The 24,437-nt window shown below is 18.6% G+C and overlaps 6 protein-coding genes across 6 annotated transcripts in view; 3 read left to right on the top strand and 3 right to left on the bottom strand.

Moving 5' to 3' along the window:
• Window positions 1-57: 57 nt before the first annotated feature.
• PF3D7_1134600 (zinc finger protein, putative) lies at window positions 58-5,226 on the bottom strand (the record flags this gene model as incomplete). The annotated part of the gene is made up of 1 exon (XM_001347992.1): window positions 58-5,226. The coding sequence occupies one exon, from the start codon at window positions 5,224-5,226 to the stop codon at window positions 58-60; it is 5,169 nt and encodes a 1,722-aa protein (XP_001348028.1).
• Window positions 5,227-8,800: 3,574 nt separating this feature from the next.
• On the bottom strand, window positions 8,801-13,550 carry PF3D7_1134700 (DNA-directed RNA polymerase I subunit RPA2, putative; the record flags this gene model as incomplete). Its single annotated transcript, XM_001347993.1, has 2 exons — window positions 8,801-11,865; window positions 12,062-13,550. 2 exons carry the CDS (start codon window positions 13,548-13,550, stop codon window positions 8,801-8,803), a joined length of 4,554 nt encoding a protein of 1,517 aa, XP_001348029.1.
• A 3,072-nt stretch (window positions 13,551-16,622) lies between these two features.
• PF3D7_1134800 (coatomer subunit delta) lies at window positions 16,623-18,246 on the top strand (the record flags this gene model as incomplete). Its single annotated transcript, XM_001347994.1, has 2 exons — window positions 16,623-17,996; window positions 18,157-18,246. The coding sequence occupies 2 exons, from the start codon at window positions 16,623-16,625 to the stop codon at window positions 18,244-18,246; spliced, it is 1,464 nt and encodes a 487-aa protein (XP_001348030.1).
• Window positions 18,247-19,055: 809 nt separating this feature from the next.
• On the top strand, window positions 19,056-21,104 carry PF3D7_1134900 (conserved Plasmodium protein, unknown function; the record flags this gene model as incomplete). Its single annotated transcript, XM_001347995.1, has 1 exon — window positions 19,056-21,104. The coding sequence occupies one exon, from the start codon at window positions 19,056-19,058 to the stop codon at window positions 21,102-21,104; it is 2,049 nt and encodes a 682-aa protein (XP_001348031.1).
• Window positions 21,105-21,747: 643 nt separating this feature from the next.
• On the top strand, window positions 21,748-23,296 carry PF3D7_1135000.1 (PQ-loop repeat-containing protein; the record flags this gene model as incomplete). The annotated part of the gene is made up of 7 exons (XM_001347996.2): window positions 21,748-21,810; window positions 22,009-22,134; window positions 22,265-22,346; window positions 22,460-22,627; window positions 22,756-22,904; window positions 23,093-23,140; window positions 23,231-23,296. The coding sequence occupies 7 exons, from the start codon at window positions 21,748-21,750 to the stop codon at window positions 23,294-23,296; spliced, it is 702 nt and encodes a 233-aa protein (XP_001348032.2).
• A 732-nt stretch (window positions 23,297-24,028) lies between these two features.
• The window catches only part of PF3D7_1135100 (protein phosphatase PPM8, putative), a gene marked incomplete at both ends in the record, with an annotated part of 2,070 nt that continues 1,661 nt past the window's right edge, over window positions 24,029-24,437 (bottom strand). Inside the window, one exon of the mRNA XM_001347997.1 lies at window positions 24,029-24,437. This exon is cut by the window's right edge and continues 1,661 nt beyond it. Within this exon, the coding sequence (XP_001348033.1) occupies window positions 24,029-24,437 (409 nt within the window).

Here is a 24,437-nt window from a genome sequence, read left to right on the forward strand (position 1 = left end):
ATAAATATATATATATATATATATATTACATTATTTTATTATTTTTTTTTTTTCTGTTTAATCCTGAAATGTCATCATGTTATGCATAAATGCTTGTTGTACATCTTCTTGTGAAATATTTTTCATTGCATCAATAAAAGATGTTTTATTATCATAGTTATTACAAGGGTTATAATAATTATTAGCATTATGATTATTAATAGAATTATTATTGTTTTGATTAATATTATTTATATTTGTCATAATAGATTCATTCGTATAATTCCCATTTTTATTATTCACTTTATTATAATTTTGATCAATGTTCATATCATTATGCACATATGGAAAGGAATGTTCTTTTTTTTTTCTGTTTTTTTTTTTGTCCATAACTTGATAAAATTTCATATCTTTTACATTATGGTTGTTTTTCCATGTGATATTTATGTTATTCATATAATTTCCAATATTATTATTGTATAAAATATTATTAGATGTATTTTCTTTTATATTGTTGTTCATAGTATATGATGTTGTAGGTACTTGTATATTCCTTTCATTAATTAAAATATTATTATTATTATTATTATTATTTGAAAAGAAGAAATTTTTTTTTGATCTGTTATATATTATATTATTTGATGAAATATCCTTTTGTTCATTTGTATAATTATATGTATCAAAATTTGTATAGCCATTTATGTTATATATGTTTGCTTCATTTATAGGATGGTAATTAAAAAAATTTTTTTTTTTCTTTTTTTTTAAATAATTTGAGTTTATATTATAATTAAATGATTTATTTGTTCTATCGTTCTTGATATTGATTTCTTTTTTTGAACGTACAATATGATAATGTGGTTTATAATTTGAAATGTCTTCATTTTTTATATCCTTGGAAATATTACTATTATTTTTATTTTTATTTATTGTTGTAAAATTATCAAATGTATTCTTATTATTAATCCCCATATTTGGAATGTTGTAATATGGATTGTTATAATCATATATATAATTATTCATATTATTGTAGTAGTTTCCATTGTTTGGTATGATATCCATAGGAATAATATTATGATTCATTAATATTTTATTATTTTTTACATGAGGAGAATAATTTGTATAATTCATAGTGGATATATTATCTCTATTATAATTAATATTATTATATTCATTCATTTGTCTGATCATATTATCATGAGATATAGGATCCAAATTCTTATCAATATATGAATTTAAAAAATAATTAGGTGTATCATTAACATTATATATAGGGTTGTTATAGTTAGGTATAGAAATTATTTTATTTCCTGAATTATCTAAAGGATAATAATTTAAATTCTTATCAACTATGATATTATTCTGAGGTTTATATTTATTTCTCTCCATGTTTTTTATGCGCATATTTTGTATATATCCAGTTTTACTTGTTGCATTGAATACCTTACCCTTTAATATTTTCTTGTTATATGGAAACGAATTATTTTTATTAAAATTATTAGATGTTGTAAAAGATGTATTCATATAATTATTTTTATATTTATAATTGCTAGAGGTTGTAGTGGTAGTACAATTTGAAGAACTCTTTGCCAATGTTTTTGTCACTTCTTTTTTATTTGTTTCTTTTTTTGATATATTTCCTGTTCCATTTTGATTTTTATTGTTGCTACTATTTCGAATAATATTATGTACACATGAACACGATTTATATCCTAATACAATTTTATTCTTTTTGTGTTTTTCCATTTTCCCATGTGATAATGTTTCCAAAATTTTTTTCTCTTTTTCATTATATTTTTCTTTCTTACATTTATTGTTATTTACATCTTTTATAAATTTTGTATTCTCATTATTTTTTGTTAAAATGTTATGGGATGCTTCATTGTTATGTTGCTCATTTAAACGTTTCTCTTTTTTAGAATAAGTGCCATATATTTTTTTTTTATTTATATTTTTTATATTCTTATCTATATAATTATTTGTTTTTTCAATATTTCTATCATCATTATTTTTATTATTAGAATTGTCGTTATGTGTCTCATTCACAAAGGTACATTTTATACAGCTTATTTTTTCATCATCTTTAAACTTATTATTTAATACTTTATTATCTTTCACATTTACTGTATTTTTTTCTTTTATCATTTCATTATTGTTCAATTGATTGTTTATTTTACAACTATTTTCACAATAACCTTGATGTGTCATTATATCATTTTCTTTTTTTTCTCTTTTTTGACTGCTTGTTGTTATGTTTACTTTTTCTTCACACTGTTCTATTTTGTTATATTCTTTTTCATTCTCTTTTCCATCTAATTTTATAATTTTCTTTTCATGTGTATCGTAACAGGGTACATGGTCTAAATGTCCCTCATCATATTTATTAGAAAAATATTTATCTTTATTTGAATTTAATGATTCTTTATTTTTAAGTGGAATTATTTCTATATCCTTTTTTGGTATGTTTCGTTCCTTCGGGGAAGAGATTTCTCCTTCTTCACCTCTAACGTTGTTTATCAATATATTATAATTAGGGTTGGTTTCTTTTTCAGCATCTTTATCTTCTTCCCTTTCTTCAACCTCATTACATTTAGAATTATTGTTCAAATTAGTAGTTATGTTAGAAGAGTTAATTAAGTTTCTTTTTTTTTTTTTTTTCTTTGGAATTCTTTTCTTTTTTTCTTGAGAGTGGAAATGATTTGGGGAATTATTTTGTACTATTTCTTCTTCTATTTTTTCTTCACAGTTTTTCTGTTTAATTTGCGATTGTTCATGTAATTCATTTTGTGTTTGTACATTTGTTTCATTTGGTGCTTGTACATTTGTTTCATTTGATGTTTGTTCATGTAATTCATTTTGTGTTTGTACATTTGTTTCATTTTCTTCTTGTACATGTGTTTTATTTTCATCATGTTCTTGTGTTTTATTTTCATCATGTTCTTGTGTTTTATTTTCATCATGTTCTTGTGTTTTATTTTCATCATGTTCTTTTGTTTTATTTTTTTCTATTTGTCCTTGATTTTCTTGTTCTTTATTTTGATATTTTTCTTCTTCCTTGTTCTGATGAACAATTTGTTTATTATTTTTAATTAAAGTTTTAACTTCATTACTTTGGTTACATATATTATTTTCATTAGTTTTCTTTTTTCTATTTATTTTTGTATTTTTTTTTCCTTCATTTATTTGTTTGTTTCCTTCTTTCTTTTGTAACTCTCCTCTTTTTTCATTATTAATTATGTTTTTAGAAACCTTTATATCATTTTTATTTTCATTTATTTTGTTATGTGATTTAGTACAAATGGATTTATTTGAAACATTTTTATTATTTATTTCATAATGTAAAGGCTTATCGTTTTTTTTATTTGTTAATGTATCTACGTGATGTTCATTATTTCTATAATCAGGTTTCCTTAATTCATTCTGTCCATGGGCATGTCGACAATTATCAGATAAAGGACACATGCCACTCGTATTAAAAAATTTACACAATTTTGTTTTAAAAAAATCAGGGGGTGCCCTTAATTCTAGTTCTCCATGGGCATATACACAATTTGTATTTCCACATTTATTCTTTAACCACATTTCACATATTTTTGTTTTTTTAAAACTAATATAATTTCTTAATTTATCTGGTGAATGAGCGTATGAACAGTTATCTCCTTTTTGACAAAATCCTTCTTTTAAAAATGGACATAATTTTATTCTATAATATTTAGAATTATTCTTTCCCTTCACATTATTATTAGAAACATAATTTGTTGAGATAGAAGATTTTCCTAAAGTATTAGAATTTATAAAATATGCATTTGAGGCATTTTGATGTATATTATTATTTATTTGATGGATCTGTTGGTCATTATATAAATATGAATATACATGTTTATTATTATTATTATTATTATTATTATTATTATTATTGTTGTTGTTGTTGTTGTTGTTGTTGTTGTTGGTTGTATGGAATGGGTAATATGTAGGTGGATAGTTACTATTTCTTATATTTGTTTCGTTAAAGGGTGGTATATAATAATAAGAATAAGGTAAACAAGGTGCAATATAGGAATTCGTATTATTATATATATTTGCATCATTCTTATGAATATTATTATTATATGGTATATAATTATGCGTATTATTATTTAAATAAATCGGATTATTAAGAACACTCGGTTCCTTTAAAAAACCTTTCATAATATTACTATTGTCTTTAAAATTATGGGAATTGTAATAATAATAATCGTTATTATTTATACCATTATTAATATTATAATTATAATTATTATTATTATTATGATTGTTGTTGTTCACATTGTTGTTGTTCACATTGTTGTTGTTCACATTGTTGTTGTTCACATTGTTGTTGTTGATGTTGCTTTTTTTCTTTTTATTATTTGTCCTATGTGTGTATTTATTTTCATCTTTGCATATATACTTTGGATAAGGTTCCTTATAAAACATATTATTTTCATTCATACATATAGTATTATTATTTATGTTTTCTCCTTTTAGAAATGTGTAATTTTTAAACGTTCTGTTGTCTTTTTTTATATCATTATATTTTATATATCCATAATTTATGTTTTCCATTCCATTATTATCATATGTACAATATAAATTGTTCTGGAAAGCTTCATTTTCAAAATAATTATTATATATTCCATTTTGTACATCATTAATATTATACATATTATAATTGTTTTCCCAAGGATATGTTGTAAATGGTAATGTATGATATGTATATTGATTTTCTATATTGTTATATAAAAAATTATTTTTTTCTTCTTCATATTTTTTTTCAGCATATCTATCAACATTAAGGTAGTCGATTGGTTTATCGGAATTTTTATGGATATGTCCAACCGTATATCCATTAACATATTCATTGATATGTTCTTTTGTTTGTTGTTCTTTTATTTTATTAAATTCATTGGTGTTTTCATTTTGTTCTAATTTTTTATTGAACAATGTTTCTCCTTCAAATTTGTTGATTTCATTATTTTTTTTTTTCTTTTCATAATTATAATTAGAGGAATATTTCTTTTCCCTTAAATTCTTATCATCATTCGGGAAATTATTCTCTTCTATATTTAGTTGCACACAAATTAATTTTTCATTATCACCTTGTGAATAACTTCTTTTATCTTTTTCTAATGTTGATAGATTATTATTTTTCTTTTTCTGTTCGGTCTTTAAATGTTTTTCGTGTAAATTCCTGGAAGATATTTCTTGATTTGGTTTTGATTGAGACATTTTTACGGAATTAGAGAAAAGAAATAAAAAAAAAAAAAAAAAAAAAAAAAAAAAAAAAAAAAAGTATATATATATATGTATATCAAAAAATTTATATATTTTATAACAAAATATAAAGATAATTGAAGATTTAATAATATATTATCTTATATTATTAGCATAAATAAATATTTTTCTAATTTAGAAATAGTGTAACAATTGGTTAGGAGGAGTCTAAGTATTATATAAATATATAGAAAAGGTTTACAAGAATGTAAAAAAAAAAAAAAAAAAACAACCACAATAAATAAATCGATGAATATATAAATATATAAATATATATATATATATATATATATATATATATATAACAAAATTATTTCTTTTTATATAAAAATAATAAGAATAAAATTTTATATAAAACGTTACATATAAATAATATATATATATATATATATATATATATATATATATATATATGTGTTATATAAAATAGCATAACAAAATGGTATAAATAAATAAATATAAATATATATATTATAAATATTTCACAATACTATTGTTTTCTATATTTAATAATAAACAACAAATGGAGTATATAAAAGCATAAATATATAAATAAATAAATATATATATATATATATATATATATATAATTTAATCTATTGCAAATAAAATTATTTATATGACAGATCTATTTTTTTTTTTTTTTTTTTAATTTTTACAAATAAATTTTTATACACATCAAAATATACGACTTAATATATATTTATATATGTATACAATAGAGAAATTATAAAAAAATATATAAATACATAATTATTATAAACAAAATTAAGACAAATATATATGTGTAATAATATTTACAAACGTCAGTCTTATTTGTTCTATTATATATTTTCTAAATATATTTTTATTTTATTTATTTATTTTTTTATTGGTTTTATAATAAAAAATACATGCAGTTATATATAATAAATTAAAAACGTTATAACTTCAAATTATCACTACTTTTGTTCTTTTATATAACTCTTTTTAATATACACGATATATAAAAATATAATCAAGACAATTAGAGAAAAAAACATACATAACATATATATATATATATATATATATATATATATGCAAATTTTTAAGGTTTATATTATTGTCTATATTTTTTCTAAATAAGCAACAAGTTCAAATATAAATTATGCGAAATTTAAAAATATATACTTAATTAATGAGTTATACAAATAAACATATATTTAAACATATAAATACAAATTTATATGAAATATATACATATTATTCATGTATCATTAATTATATTTATATTTGTAAAATATATAAAAAAATTATAATAACGTAATTATTTTATTTCTATACAGAATAATCAATATATTATATAACTAATTATAAAAAAGATATTGATTTTTAGGAATATATATACGAATATATATTTATTTTTATAATACTCTTAAATCTATATATTAAAATGTAACAAAATTTCTTTCTACAACTGTATAATAAACGACTATGTCTTAATTTATTATAATATATATATATATATATATATATATATATATATATAAATCTTTTAATTGTTTATAATATTTATATAGATACATGTATATTTCTTTCAAAGTAATAAATATAAGGTATAAAATAACATATACATTCAGGATACAATAATAATTAATAATATTTAGTCATATAAATATTTTTTCTTATGATATTTTATCTATAAACATGTATATGCTAACATATATATATCTTTTGGAAATGAATATTTACATACATATATATATATATGCAGATATATTTTTAGGGATAATATATTTATTTTATTTTATATAATTTTTTTTTTATTTTTTTATTTTTTTATTTTTATATTTTTTTATTTATTTTTTTTTTTATTTTTATTTTTTTTATTAATTCTATAAACTTCTTCTTACATACCTTTATAATTTATTGACAATCAATATTAAAAATACTATATAATAAATTATGTAAAAAAAAAAAAAAAAAAAAAATAGAAATACATCCAAATAAGATCATATATTTATATAAAATATAAAAAATATTGAGAATAAAAAAAAGGAAAAGAGAGGAAAATAAAGAATAAACAAGAATAATTAAAATTTTGTTGAATTATTATAAAAAAATATAAAAAATTTTTAATTATCAAAATAAAATTGTCAGAAAAATATATTTAAAAAAAAATATGTAAATAAATATATTTATATATAATATAAATTATTATATATATATGTATATATTAAATTATGGTTATTATATTTATTAATTATCAATTACAAATATAATAAAAATTTTAAGATGATACTTAAAATTGACGTCACGATAATTATATTTTTGTTATATTATATATATATAAATATATATATATATATTTTTTTTTTTTTTTTTTTTTTTGCATGTGTAAATAAAAACAAATAAAAATATGTACACATTTTTTCATTATGATCCTATTTACAATTTACGCGAGATAAAAAAGAAGATACATATATTTTTTTATCATATTATATATATTTTTTTTTTAACGTTATTAAATTATTAATCTGTGCTTAAAGTTCTATAAGTATAAATGTACAAAAAAAACATCATTCTATAAATATTTGCATATAAAGATCTATATAAAAAATACTATATATATATATATATATATATAATAATAATAATAATATAGAACATTAATTAATTATATTATAATTATGCACGAACAAATATATACATATATATAATAATATATATTATCAATATCATTATAATATTATATATTTAAGATGATGAAAATTTTATTGGATTTAAAATTTAAAAAAGAAATTTTACTAAAAATTCAATGAAGATTTAATAAAAAGAAACCTATAAATATTAATGAATATTATATAAATGTATTTTTACATTTTTTTTAATTAATATATTTGAAAAAAAAAAAAAAAAAATTCATATATTTATTTTTTTTTTTTTTTATATAGCATTTTATTATTTATGACTTGAAAAAGTACACATATATTTATGCAAATGCTTAAATATCATTTAAAATATATATATATATATATATATATATATGTATTTTTTTTTATAATTGTTATATATCTTTTAAATATTAAGTATTATACTTAGTATTGTTTACCCCTATTTAAACAAAACAAAAAATAAGTTATTGTTCGAATAACCCTTTCACTAATAAGAATATATATATATATATAATATCATATATATTATATATTTCAAATATATATATACATAAGTTTATATACATAGTTTTAAAAATTCAAATTAAATATCGAGTTTGTTTTTTGTTTTAAAATATATAAAAATATACATATAAAATTTTGATGATAATATATATTTGCAAAAAAAAAAAAAAAAAAAAAATATTAAAATAATTAATTACGTAAAAAGTAAAAATATATATATAAATAAATAAATAAATAAATACATACATACATACATACATACATACATACATACATACATACATACATATATATATATATATATATATATATATATATATATATATATATATATCTACTTATTTACAAATATGCGTGTTATATTAATTATATAATGCTTCATTTTTTCCTTACTTCATGTCAAAAACATTTTCCACTGATTTCATATTCAACCTTATGGTAACATTTAAACAAATGAGTTCATTTAATAAATATCGTATAACATACGGAATAAAAATAATTTTACAAGAAACATCACAAGATTTGCATACAGCCATTTTACTTTTTCCACCAATAGATCTTCCTTTCATTATTTTTCCAGTTGTATTAAATTGCATAATTGGTGATAAAATAAGTCCACATTTAGGACAAACAAAACATTCATGTCCATCAGAACTCATTAAAAATCTTTCATTGATTACAAAACTACAACCATGTGATATTATACCGTCTCTTTCCATTTCTCCAACTCTTATACCACCATGTTTTCTTTTTCCTTTCAAGGGTTGGTGAGTTAAGTTACACACTGGTCCTGTTCTTCTGACTTGAGCTTTATCATAAGCCATGTGCCTTAACCTTTGATAATAAATTACACCAATAAATATATGTGCCTGTAATGGAACCCCATATATACCACTATATAACAATTCAGTGCCATAATAATCATATCCTTTGTTTAATAACAATTTAGCGAAATAATCAATTTTTTCATCATAAGTTATATTAGCTTTTTTTTCTTCTTCATCACGTTTATCATTACAATTGTTAGTATTATCATCACTATCAATAGATGCATTACTATCATTTGAGTTATTATATTTATTTTCTTTTATTTTATTATTATTATTATTATTAATATTTTTATTTTTATCTTTTTCCTTCTGACATGTATCCAAGTCAGATTTTATTGTATCATTTTTTTCCAAGAAACCTTTGATACCACAATTGTCAATCCATGGATTGTTAAAACTTTTTTGTTGCGTATATTTTCTAAATGGAGTAGCATCTATTCTTTTTCCATATAAAGATGCAGCCTTTCCACAAATACTCTCGATAAGCATACCTATAGTCATACGAGATGGAATACCATGAGGATTGAAAATAATATCAGGAACGATTCCACTTTCAGCAAATGGCATATCTTCTTGAGGAAATAATCGAGAAACAACCCCCTTTTGTCCATGTCTAGATGCAAATTTATCACCAACTTGTGGTTGTCTTGTTGATCTTAATTTAACAACTGCTACTTGATTTGAATTATTTTTTCCTATACTTACAAAGTCTACGAAATATTCTCCATGGTTCCTAAAAGATTCATAAGTAGTTAATTCATTACCTTTATTAATATATGAATATAATGGACTACCCTCTGTTATTTTTTGTTGTACACAAGGTAAACCATCTTTATTTAAAAATTTTCCTTTATTTTCGTAAGCCAAATTCTTATTATTATTTTTATTATTATTTAAATATCTTATATTATTTCCAAACACAAAATTACTAGATTCTCCAACTTTTTGTAAATCAATAAATTCAGTTTTATATATATGTGTTCGAAATATACCTCTATCTGCACTAGCTTTATTTATTATTAATGCATCTTCCATATCGTATCCTGTATAAGCTAATATAGCCACTACGGCATTCGTACCACTAGGAAAATTATCTACTCCATAAAATTCATAATCTCTTGTTACAACTAATGGAAACTGAGGAGTTATCATTCGATATATTTTATTTGTGAATGTATATACATTATTTAAACTTTGTATTCCCATAGTTTGTTTCAACATTTGGCACTGATAAATATTACGCGGACTTTGATTATGATCTGAAAAAGGAGTCAAAGAAGCAAGAAAGGATAAAAACGATGTCTCTTTTAGTTCCATATATTCAAATTTTTGTGGTATTTGTTCATACATATCAATATTAATATTTTCATCACTATCAATATATGTAGTTGTTGACATATTATTATCACTTCCTGATATATTATCAGATTTTGAATCAAAATTAGAGTTAGATTTTGAATCACCATCAGAATTAGAATCATAACCATAATCATAATCCGAATCTGTATCATATTCAGAACTACTAACATAATTATCTGTATTTGTATCTGAATCGTTATTTTTTTTCTGATCTAAAATTTTTAATAATTTTCTATCAATTTTATGTTTTTCATATTTATATGAGCCATCTTTTGATTCCTTTTTTAATTTCCATAATAAGTTTTCCCTATTTTGATGATATAAAAATTTCTGCTTTATACTTCCAGGGGTTCTATCTATTTTCATCGAATTAACAACTTGTTCTTTTTTTTTTAAAAGTTTTCTAGCTAAATTATTTTTTTTTACATCTTCGTTGTTTATAGCTACAGATATATATGGTTGATAGGATGGTGAAATAAATTCAATATCTTTCGTTTTCAAATTCAATAAAGGTCGTATAAGTCTTCCTGGAAATGTATTAATTATTATACTGTTCATAATTAACGGTTCATTTAAATAAGCATTTATTTCAAAATATGATTTTAAATTAAACAAATTATTGTTTTTTGCATATTTCAATTTATACACTGTTCTATTAAAATCTTTTTCACCTATATATGTAATGGGTATTGAATCAACAATAATTGGAATGTTTTCATCATCATATATTGTATGTATACCACTAGTATCATCTAAATTTACATTTATACCTATTTTTTTAAGATACAATTTTATATTGAGTTTATGTGCTTCATTACTAGATAAATTATGAATATGACAATATTGAGCCAAATGATTTAATAAACCACAAGGGGTACCGTCAGGAGTATGTACAGGGCATATGAAACCCCATGATTCTCCTAATAATTTTCTGGGAGTTAATACTTTAACATCTTGAAAAAAGGTTCCTCTGTGTATAGCTCTAAAATTGGTTATTAATCTTAAATTATTAATTTCATCTGCTGCTATTACCCAACCACTTTTTTGTTGATAATGTAAATTTTCTGAGGAGATATTTCCTGTTTTAAAGAAAAATAAAATAGCTGATGAAGTATTTGAAAAACTTTTACAATTTTCTAAAAACATATAATTATCATTATATAATTCTTTGAAATAATTATCGACACTCCTAAATAATTTTTCTTTTTCATTTATGAAAATGGATTTGAGTTTTTTCTTTGATTCGTTCTTATAATCGTTATTATCTAATGAGAAAAACATATAAAATAATAAAAGGATAAATATATAAACATATATAATATAACATGATATAATATGATATAATATGATATAATATGATATAATATATAAAAAGAAAATATATATATATATATATATATATATATATAAAATATCATCACTTTTATATAATATATATTTTTTTTTCATTCTGAAACTCACCTTGATAACTAGAATCATTGATATCTTCAGATGATTTACTCAAAGATATTTGGTTTAAGCGGTCTTCTTGCATTTCCTCTAACACAAACATTTTGTATCTCAAATATATTTGCTTAACACTTAATTTGAATGTGTTATATTTAGTTTCAAAATATTTAAAAAAGGATCTTGTATATCTAATGTACAAACGACATAAAGAATTCATTACTTGATCTTTCAACAAATTTGCTAATAAATTACTACATGTAGTTACAGCATGATTTTCTAAAGAATCCTTATTTATAGGAGTAATTAATTTGAAATTACTATAGATTAATTTTTTAAACATAAAACACATGGTTTCAAATTTTTCAGAATTATTTTTTATATGCGGTAATATACAATATTTTAAAATATCTTTTGCTTTTTTTTCATAGCAATTTAAATTATATTTAAAAATACCTCTTCTTAAATAGGCAATCCTACCTAAGTAACTTAAATTATATTTTTCAAAAAGTTCTTTTTCATTGAAGGTATCTTTTAGAAATATAGAATTAATAAAAAGTTCTATATATTTAATGGCATTTTCATTTTCTACTCCTAGTTTAATTTTATTAAAAATATAACTTTTCTTTTTGATTGGACTTAGAATCATTAATAATAAATGAAAAGGAAGAGAACATACTGCATTTTGAAATCTGAATCCATAAACATATGAATTATTTCTAGTTAATGTTAAAAAATTAATTACAACAGTATTATCATTTAATAAGCAATTTATATGTATCTTATTATCAGCATTTAGTAATAATGTATTATATTTCGGATGAATTACATATCTTATTACTTTTAATCTTCCAGATACTACAAAAAAACCACCTAATAAGCTTTGATCTTCTCCTTTTTGAGCTAATTCTTTTTTATTTAAATTACTTAAATTACATAAATTGGACATAATCATAATTGGAATATGCCCAGCACATATGGTTGTACTAGCTATTTCATCTTTATATTGTCTATTTATTTTTATTAATAATTCTCCTTCATATGTTCTTGCAGATAGTTTACATAAATAAGGATAATCTGCTCTATACTCTCCTTTATCATTTTTTATCATTGGATTTTTTATTTGTATATCACTCACGAAAAATTTTACAGATTCAGAATTGTTTTTATTCATATTTAAAAGAGAATAATTATTTTGCTGAGGTGAAAATTCCATTATTGGTATATTTTCAGCAATATTTTTTATATAAACATTTATAAAGGAGTTAAAATCATCTATATGTGATTGTACTAAGAATTTGGTAAAAATATTATAACTTCCATTTATTAATTTATCGACTTTTAATTTCATATTAGGATATAAGGCTTCAATAATTTTTAAATGTAACTTTATTTCTCCATCCGTAATTTGTAGGTTGATATTTTTTAAAAAACTTTTATCTACTTTATTATTATTAATCAATTCAGACGTCCTTTTAATATTTCTATTTACCTCCTCTGCCATTTTTATAAAATCATATTAAATGTAAATGTAAAGTTTATATAATATAATTATTTTATTTTTTCAATTCTAAAAGATGTTATATATTGCTTTTATATTTTTTATAAAGCCTTTTTTTTTAAGGTTGTGTCATGTTTTTTTTCTTTTTTCTTTTTTTTTTTTTTAATAAATAACAAATATAAATAAATAAAAAGATAAATAAATAAAAAGATAAATAAATAAAAAGATAAATAAATACTTAAGCATAAATATATTGGTTTATTATTATTATTATTATTATTATTATTTTTTACATCAATATGTTAGGCAAATAATATATATTTTATTGATACAATAAATATATACATAATATATAATTTTATATTATGTATTTATATATATATATATATATATTATATATAAATAAATATATTGAAAAAAAAAAAAAAAAAAAAAAAAAAAAAACTTAATTTTCAGTTAGTTTTGTCATTCCATAAAAATTATATGAGAAATGTATTTATTAGAAATATACCTTATTACATAATTTTTAATAAAAAAGAAAAACAACAACATATTTGCTTTATAAAAAATATAAAAAAAGAAAAATATTATAATGACTACTTTTTTTTTTTTTTTTTTTTTTTAATAGAATATTATATACAACTTAAAATAGAAAAAATAATTATTATACATATATATTATATATTATATTATATATATATATATATAATATATGATGTTATATTATATAATTTGGAAAAAAAAAAATTAAAAATAATATATGGTAAAATTATATGTATACAATCTTTATACTTATGTAATAGTAACAAATTAATTTTAAAGAGGAAAAGGAATAAAAAAAATATATTCATATCATTATTAACACATATGTCAAATATAAATTTATTCAAAATATATATAAATATGTATATAATATATAAGTGAAGAAAAAAATAAAAAAATTAATGGCTAAAAAAATATAGGAATAGAAAATATTTATTTAATATATATAATTATATGTATAATATATTATATATAATAATATAATATAATAAATATATTTTTTTTGTTTCTTTCGGATTTTACAAAATTTATTATTGTTATTAACTGAGCTTTAAGCTTTACAATAATAAGAGAACATATTCTATATATTTATAATTATTATTTAAAAATTAATTACATTTTAAAGTTAAAAGAAAAAAAAAAAAAATAAAATAAAATAAAAATAAAAATAATGAGATAAATAAATGAATGTTTTATTGTATAAATATATTATATTATTTCCATTTTTTTTTATATATATTAAAAGAATCTATGACATATAATGAATATATATATATATATATAGTATTATTTATATATAATAATGGTATAATATTAAAAGAAATGTTTTTTATTTCCAAATATAAACATCTTGAAATATAATAGTTTACAGAATGTATTGTATATATTATATTTATGATTATAGAAACTTTTATTTTGTTAAAACATATATGATTACATTTTTTTCGTAATAGTTTAAACGTTAAAAGTTCTGTTCTGTGAAACCATAATTTTTGGATGTAAATAGAAATACATTTCGGTATATTATATATAATAAGACTATATAAATTTAATGTAATAAAAATTAAATATAAATTTTTGTCCGAATGAAAAAATCACCTTACATATATATATATATATATATATTTAATAATATAATTGTCTTCCTTCTGGTGCGATGTATAGGTAAAGATAATATAGTAAAATCTAAATATAAATAAATATATCTCTTTAATGGCACAAGTATTATTTAAATGATCTTATAAAAATATTACTATTTTATGATATAGGCATGATTTTTTTTATTTCATAATAATCAAAATTAATATATTAAAATTGATATATAATTTAAACTATTTACATTTTCTATTATTTAAAAGTTTAATAAGATGATGAAGATGATTTTTTTGTTATTATAGTTATGGATATTTATTGTTCTATATATATATATATATATATATATATAATGCACATAACAGTATTATGTATACATATATATATTATTATTGTAATAGATTAATTATTCTTATTATGTGTTAATTCTAATTTTTCAAAATGAATGAAAACAAAAATTATTAAAATAGTTTAAGAGACATATATATATATATAACCCTAAATCATTTATGCAATATTTTTCAATGATATATAGATAAAATTTGAACTGCAAGGAAATAATTAAAAAAAGAAAAAGAAAAATACATACAATAATAATATTATTTTAATATAATATATATGATATAAAATATTTCTTTTATAAAATTAATATTTATTGATTTATATACTATTTTAAACTATACTATTTAATTTTTTATTATTTATTTTATAATTTTTTTTATGTATTTTCGATAAGTTCAATATGTATAATGTTAAAAAAAAAAAAGAAGATATATACCTTTCAAGTAGTTTATTATATATATATAATATATATTATATATATAAATATATATATAAATAATATATATAATACATATGAATAAAAATACCTGTTGTAAATATATATTATTATATATATAAATTTTTTTTTTTTCTTATATTTTTATAAATACGTAAAATATAATATTTTTTATAAATTTTTATTTCTTTTAAAATATACAATACACATAAATTAATTTTACTTTATAAATTTTTTTTATTTTTTTTATAAAAAAAATATATTTATTATTTTATATATATATATATATAATATTTACATGTATTATAAAAATTATTATATATGGGATTTTTGTTTTTTTATTAAATTGTATTATAATTTATAAAAGGAATATAAATAAAAATACTATATATTATAATAGTTTATATATTTTTATTATATATATTTTTCTGCCTATTTTTGATAACATAAATTGTTTGTTTGTTTCTCTTTTTTTTCTTTTTTTTTTTCTTTTTTTTTTTTTTTTTTCCTTTTATTTTAATTTATAAAATATATTCCTTTTTATTATAAATAAATTAATATATTATATAATATATATATATATTTATTTATTTATTTAAACGTATATATTTCGTTTTATTTTTATTCCTCTACCGTTTTGAAACATTTGATAGCAAAAAAAAATGACAGTTTTAAGCGCAGTAATAAGTACTAAAAGTAAAATATTGGTTTCACGTCAATTTCGTAATATTAGTAAATGTGATTTAGATTCATTAACTATTCCATTTCATAATTTAATTGAAAGAGAACGAAGTGATCATACATATATAGAAACAGATAAGGTGAGGTATGTTTACCAACCTTTAGATAACATATATATATTTTTAATTACTAATATTAATTCAAATATTATTGAAGATTTAGAAATAATTAAAGTATTAAGTCAGATAATTCAAGATATATGTCAAGGGAATATAAATGAAAGTACTATATTAAAAAAATGTTTTACCATAATATTTTATATTGATGAATTAATAAAAAATGGAGTAAGAGAAATAGTTAATAGTAATCAAATAAAGACATATATTGAAATGGAATCTCATGAAGAGAAATTACAAACAATTATAAGGGAAAATAAAGAAAAGGAAGAAAAAGAAAGAAGAAAATTTATTGCGTCGAAGTTAGAAAAGAATAGACAAAAACAAAGTAAAGTTAGTAGTAATAGTTTCTTATCAAATGATTTAATTAATAATTTAGAATATACAAATAATATTGATATGTATAAAACAGAAGAACAAGACATAATAGATGAAAGTTTTAATACATATAAAGGTATGCAATTAACCTCCAATAAAAAAGAAAATATACGTATTCTAAATGTAGTTGAACATAAAGTAGATACAAAACCCCATATAAATGTTAATTCTATTTTTGATAAACCAATTAATATTATAATAACAGAAAATATCATATGTACATTAAGTTCTGAAGGTACTTTATGTGATTTAGATATACAAGGTACATTCAATCTACAAATTAATAATCATAATTATTCAAAGGTTATAGTTGAATTAGATAATGAATATTCAGAAAAAGCTAAAATACATCCTATATTAGATAAAAATAAATATAATTCTAATATATTAGAATTAAAAGATAAAAGTAAAAATTTCAGAATTAATACTATTTATCCATTATTAAAATGGAAAATTAATCATATCAATGATTCTTATATACCTCTTAATATAAGTTGTTGGCCATGTGAAGATAATGAAAGTACATTATTAAGTTTAGAAATAGAAAATAAAAGAAATAATAATGATGAACTCATTTATGATCTTAATGTTAATTTAATGTGCCCATCAGCACATAAACCACAAATCATTAGTAATGATAAAGGAATCATAGAACACGATGGTGTCTTATTAGCATGGAAAGTAGATGAACTCAAAAATAATCAATCCTGTCAAATTGAAATGTCTATTCAAGCAAATCCCGAAAGCGTCTTCCCATTTTCCGTGGAGGCTAAATCGAATATGTTGGCCCACAAATTGAACGTAATAATTATAAGCAAAAAAAAAAAAAAAAAAAAAAACATATATATAAATATAAATATATATATATATATATATATATATATATATTTGGAATGTCCTTTTCTTTTTTGTTATCATATTTGAATATATATACATATTTTATATATTTTACTTTTTATAGGTTTTGAAAGTGTACGACGAAGATACGAAGAAAGACATTGAATATGAAATAAAAAAGAATATCACATATTTATTTACCATCAACAAATGATACACATTCGAAATAACAAAAAAATACATACACATATATATATATATATATATATATATATATATATATTTAATTAGAAAATTTTCATCGGAACCATATAAAAATATATGAACGAATATATATATATATATATATATATATATATAATATATATTATATATATATATTTTTTTTTTATTTGTATCACACTATTTCATATATATATATTATATATGTATGTATTTTTTTTTCTTTTTTTTTTTTTTTTTTTTTTTTGTGCCTTATATATATTGTTTTTAATTTTTTAAAAAATATAAATGTGTGCAAACTTGAGAGTCATATATATTAAAACATATATGCATTCGTTTATACAGTCTTGTATGAATTCTCTTTATACATATATATATATATATATTATATATGTATCCTCCTTTTTTAATAGTTGATTTTAAATTTAGTATAACTATCCTTAATTTTTTTTTTTTTTTTTTTTCACATGGAACAGTTTAATTTATAGTGTCGAAAAAAAAAATAAATTTTTTCTCCTTTTAATATGCTTCTTAAATTTTTTAAAATTTAAATAAAATGTTATTTTTATTTATGTCCTTAGTACATTATATATAGTTAAAAATAATAAAATTAATATTATATAGTTAATATTTAAGACGATTATATATATATAATTATATTTTCCTATTCTATTCAATACTGTCTACTTTATTTATTCTCTTCATATAACATTATAAATACATACATATATATATATATATATATAATATTTGAGTTACAGATTTACATTTCCTTTTTTATTCTTTAAATTGTCCAAATTAATGAACGGTGAAAAATTGCATGGGCTTTTTTATAAAAACTGTAATTTATATGTCGGTGAATATATCTTACCTGATGATATAAAAAATGATGATGTTGAGGGTGGAAGCATAAAGAATGAAATTAAGAAAAAGAAAACGCACATAAACAATAATGATAATAATAATAATAACAATAATAATAATAATAATGGTAATAATAATAATATTGATTGTAATTATTCAAAAGATACAAATAATGAAGAAAAAAAAAATTCATCCAAACAAATGTATACAGCGAATGATAAAGAATATAATATTGAAATGAATAAAGATATATCTTTTAATCAACCAAACCAAGAAAATTTTAATATTATATTTCATGGTGAAGGTAAATATATAAAAAAAAACGAATTTTTTGTAGGAAATTTTGAAAATAATAATTATAGAAAAGGCATATGGGTTAAGTACAAAAATATACACAATTTATTTTATTTTATGAATATACATGAAATATTATTAAAAGAAGAAGATAATAATATGAACGATACAAAGTCATGTTTAGATAATTTCCAAAAATTACTATATGTTCCTTTGAAAGATATTAATATTTATATAGGTGAATTCGATGGAAATATGTTCAACGGATTTTCTCTTTATTTATTTTATCCTTTAATATATGTAGGATATTTTATAAATAATTCAATGCATGGATATGGATATATATTTTATATACAGTCCCCATGTCAAAATAACAAAAATATTTATAAATTAAATCATATTTTTGGTCCCCATAATTTGTATGATTTTTTATTCACAACAGGTATAGAAAGGGAAAATAAAACGAATCAACCGACTATGGTATATAACAAAAATGTAGTTGATAACAAAAATACGGTGGATAAACAAAAAACCTTAGAAAAGAAAGAACAGATATCATCACATAATGTTGATACACAAAATATTAATAATAATTCAAAAAATCAAATACATTTCAAAATTTATAAAACACTAGAAGAAATGATAAATCAACGAAATGTCGATTTAAAAGAAAAAAAGAAACGTAATTTAGTAGAGGAGGGAAAACAAAGTAAGACCACTTGTTATAATTTGATAAACAAAATTGAAAGAGATATTTATAAAACATTTAAATTAAATATTAGCAAAAAAAAAAAGATAAATAAAATTAAAAAAATTTTATATGAAAATGAGGAAGAAAATATTCACAATATTTTCAATCATATATGTTATGAAAATTTGCTATTTAAAGGTTATTTTTATAATAACCATTTTTCAAATAATAAAAAAGAACAAATATTATATAGAAAATTGTTTATCCATAGATACAAAAATATGATTACTGAAAAAATAAATAATATTCAAACAAATATTATGAATGATCATAATTACAAATGTGATGATCTTATTTTAGAAAATAATGTTTTATTTGTAATCCAAAAAAATAATACAAATAAGGATAAAAAGAAAATGAATTATACAAATAAGGATAAGGAAGATAACAAAAATAATAATTTTATTTCTAATAAGGAAGATGAAAAGAATGATATTCACCATGATTTTTGTAATGATGATAATTTTAAAATTATGACAGATAATATAGAAGACGAGAAAGAAGAAAAACTAAAATTTGAACTTTTTAAAAATATAATTGATATAAATTTATTGAAATATATTTTTCAATTACCATCTAATAATAATAGTAATATGGAATATTCAATAGATATTATTATTGATAAGAAAAAAATTATCAAGTACAAAAATAAAATTAAAGAATTTCAAATGGATATAAATCTTTTAGAAACAGCTACATTAAATTTAAATGGATATTATCAATTAATTATAATAAAGCTCAAATGTAAAGGAGATCACACATTTCATTTCATTACAAATAATTCTAATATTCCAAGTGTGTATAAAATAAAAATATTTTTAATTTCTTCAGATAAATCTTCTATAATTAAATACAACATATTTCATTTAACTTACATCTTGGTATATACTAGAACGTTAGATAAGAAAACCAAGGTTAAATTAAAAAAAAAGAAAAATTAATATTAACACTTTTTTTTTTTTTTTTTTTTTTTGACATGTTAAAATTAGATTATTACACATATATATAAGAAATGATATAAAAATAAATGCTTATTTGGAATTACAAAAATGATATATATATTATATATATATATATATGTACAATATTAACTCCATTTTTAAGTATTACATATTTCATAAACTTCTTTCACTTCATTTTATAAGTGTACATAATTTGTTTATATATGATGCATTTAAATATTCATTCATTGCGTTCATATTTAATACATTTATATATTCATTTTATATACAAATTAAAGTTAGTCTCATTTTTTTAAAGCAATATGTGAAATTTATAAGTATAACAATATACTATATGATAATTTTGAAAAAATGATTATATCATATATGTTGAAGAATTAATAGTCAAATAAAAAAAAAAAAAGAAAAAAAAAAAGCTATATATTTGTATATATATAATAAATTACAAAAGACTACAAAATTTTTTCATATTAAAGTTTTTCACCTATGTGATATAAATATAAATATAAATATATATATATATATATATATATTATATAAGTCTACTTTTATATTATTAAATTTATTTTATTTTATTTAATTTTTTTTTTTGTCAAATTCAAATAATTGTATAAAGTTTAAAATGAAAGGGGCCAATTTTAATGTATTCTCGGAAGACTTTTATCATAAACAAAATTTAATTTCCGTTAGTTAAAAAAAAAAAAAAAAGAAAAAGAAATAAAGAACTTTCATGTTAAGCAATATAATTATTAATATGTATGGATATTATATATATATATATATATATATATTTATTTATTTAATATTATAATGTTGTAACGTTTCATCATTTTTCTATATCTTCATACATTATATTTATTTTCTTTTTTTTTATCGTATCAAGGTATTAAATTACTTTTTTGTATATTTCATAATCGCTGGAGCTTGTTTCATAAAAATTCCTCAACTGAGAAAAATAATAACTAAGAAAACTGCAGTGGGTTTGTCTTTTATGTCAATATATTTAGAAGTAATGATAAAAAAAATATTATATATATATATATATATATATATATATTTATTTATTTATTTATATAAATAATTTTATTGAATAATCGAAGGCATATTATTATTAAAATTTATTTTTTTTTTTTTCTTAGATTTTTGTAGCTACGTCATTGATAGTCTTTTCTATATATGAAAAGATAAACTTTATATTATATGTTGATGTTATTTTAATAAGTAATAAAAATGTGTTGAAATATATATAAAAAGAATATATTCAAAAGTGTATACACATATATATATATATATATTTAATTATTTATAATGTTTATACTTTGTAATTTTATTAGATGTGCAAAATCTTATATTAGTTTTTTTTATGTGGAAATATCACAAGATATATTCCAAATCTGTTCAAATATTAAAAGTTTGTTTTTATATATCTTTTATATTATTTACACTCTACGTATTACCAAAAAAGTTAGTTCCTCTTTTAGGTTTATCTTCTGCACCATTAAGTAATAAAATAAAAACATATATATAATTATATTTATATTTATATTTTTTTGGAATAACATTAAATCATTGCATCTCATAATATTATTCATTCATTTATTTATTCATTTTATGTTTTTTCCTTTTTTAGGTTGCTTTTCAAAATTACCTCAGATTTATTTAAATCATAAAAATAAAAACACGGGGAATTTGTCTTTGCTAACATATACATTTATCTTGTGCGGAAATTTAGCTAGAATATTTATTATTCTTTTTAATATAAAAAATCAAATATACCTAGTAAAAATAAAACCAACACATAAATACATAAAAATGAATAGTATATAATGAGATTCATATATTAAAAAAAAAAATATATATATATATATATATATAAATATATTTCAAATAGGAAAATATGAATGAGTTCATGTTAATATAATTAATTATAGAATCGACATATATGTGTATATATTATTATTTTCCAGATTAATTGTGGTCTTGTTTCCTTCTTAAACTGTACCATTTTGTTTCAAGTAAAATGAAAATATTATAAGTTATAAAATATACGTAAATGTATATTTAATATATTTATATTTTATTTTATTTTATGTTTATTTTTCTAGATTGTGTATTATTGGAAAAATACTACAAAGATATTAATGCAAGCGGACAAGATTAAAAAAAAGTGAAATAAATATAAATAAATAAATAAATAAATATATATATATATATATATGTTTATTTATTTGAACGATTGTGGTAGGATTTTTAGTTTATTGTAACTATTATTTTATTTATTTATTTATTTACTTTTTTATTTATTTTATTGTTAATATATATTCACCTTTACATACCTCTTTTATAAGAACAACATCTAATCAATTCATATAATAACTCCTGTATGCATATTACATATTGCAATATAAAAATTATATAAAAAAAATATGTTTTAATTTTAAAAATGTATAAGTTGATTTATGTAAATGTTCAAAGTCTACATAAAAAAAAAAAAAAAAAAAAAAAAAAAAAAAAATAAGAAAATTAAGAAATAAGAAAAAACACAAGGATATATACATATATATATATATATATATATATATAATATTATTTTTTCTCCTTTTGTTTTTTTTTTTTTTTTTAGCGGCATAAACATATATACATATATATATTTATATATATATATTTAGTGTACTTAAAAAAAATAATAAAAACAAATTAAAAATATAGATTTTATAAAATAAATATATTCCAAATATATATCAAAGAGTATTTAATAATAAAATAAACAAATAGTATAATATATATATATATATATATATATATATATATATTTAATGAAGTGTATAAGAAAATATAAATATTTCAATTTTTTGTTTTTTAAGTTTTTGAGAAAGTTTCCTTTTCTTTACTAGTTTTGTGTGTTAATTCAATTTAATAACAACAACAGATACATCATCATAAAAATTTCTTCTTATTGAAGGATCAAGATTAAGAAGTTGCTTCATTGTCATACCACTACTATAAGCTGCTGCTTCCAGAACTCTATTAATTAATTCTTTTGCCGCACGTTCAGGAGATGCACCATATGTTTTAATGACATTAATAACTTGAGCATGATTTAAGAATTCATAAACACCATCAGACATCAAGACAATGAATTGATCATCTGGATGTTTTTTCATAACACGTAGTTCTGGTTCTGCTGAAATATAAGGAAAAGAATGGGGTTCTGGTACAAATAATCTTGTACCATCAACACTATATGCAAACATTTTCTTTTTTAAATGAAAATCTCCAAAGCTTCTGGTTGGTTGTAATCTACCTTTAACA

This window comes from Plasmodium falciparum, assembly GCF_000002765.6.
Source record: "Plasmodium falciparum 3D7 genome assembly, chromosome: 11".
NCBI classification, from domain to species: Eukaryota; Apicomplexa; class Aconoidasida; order Haemosporida; family Plasmodiidae; genus Plasmodium; species Plasmodium falciparum.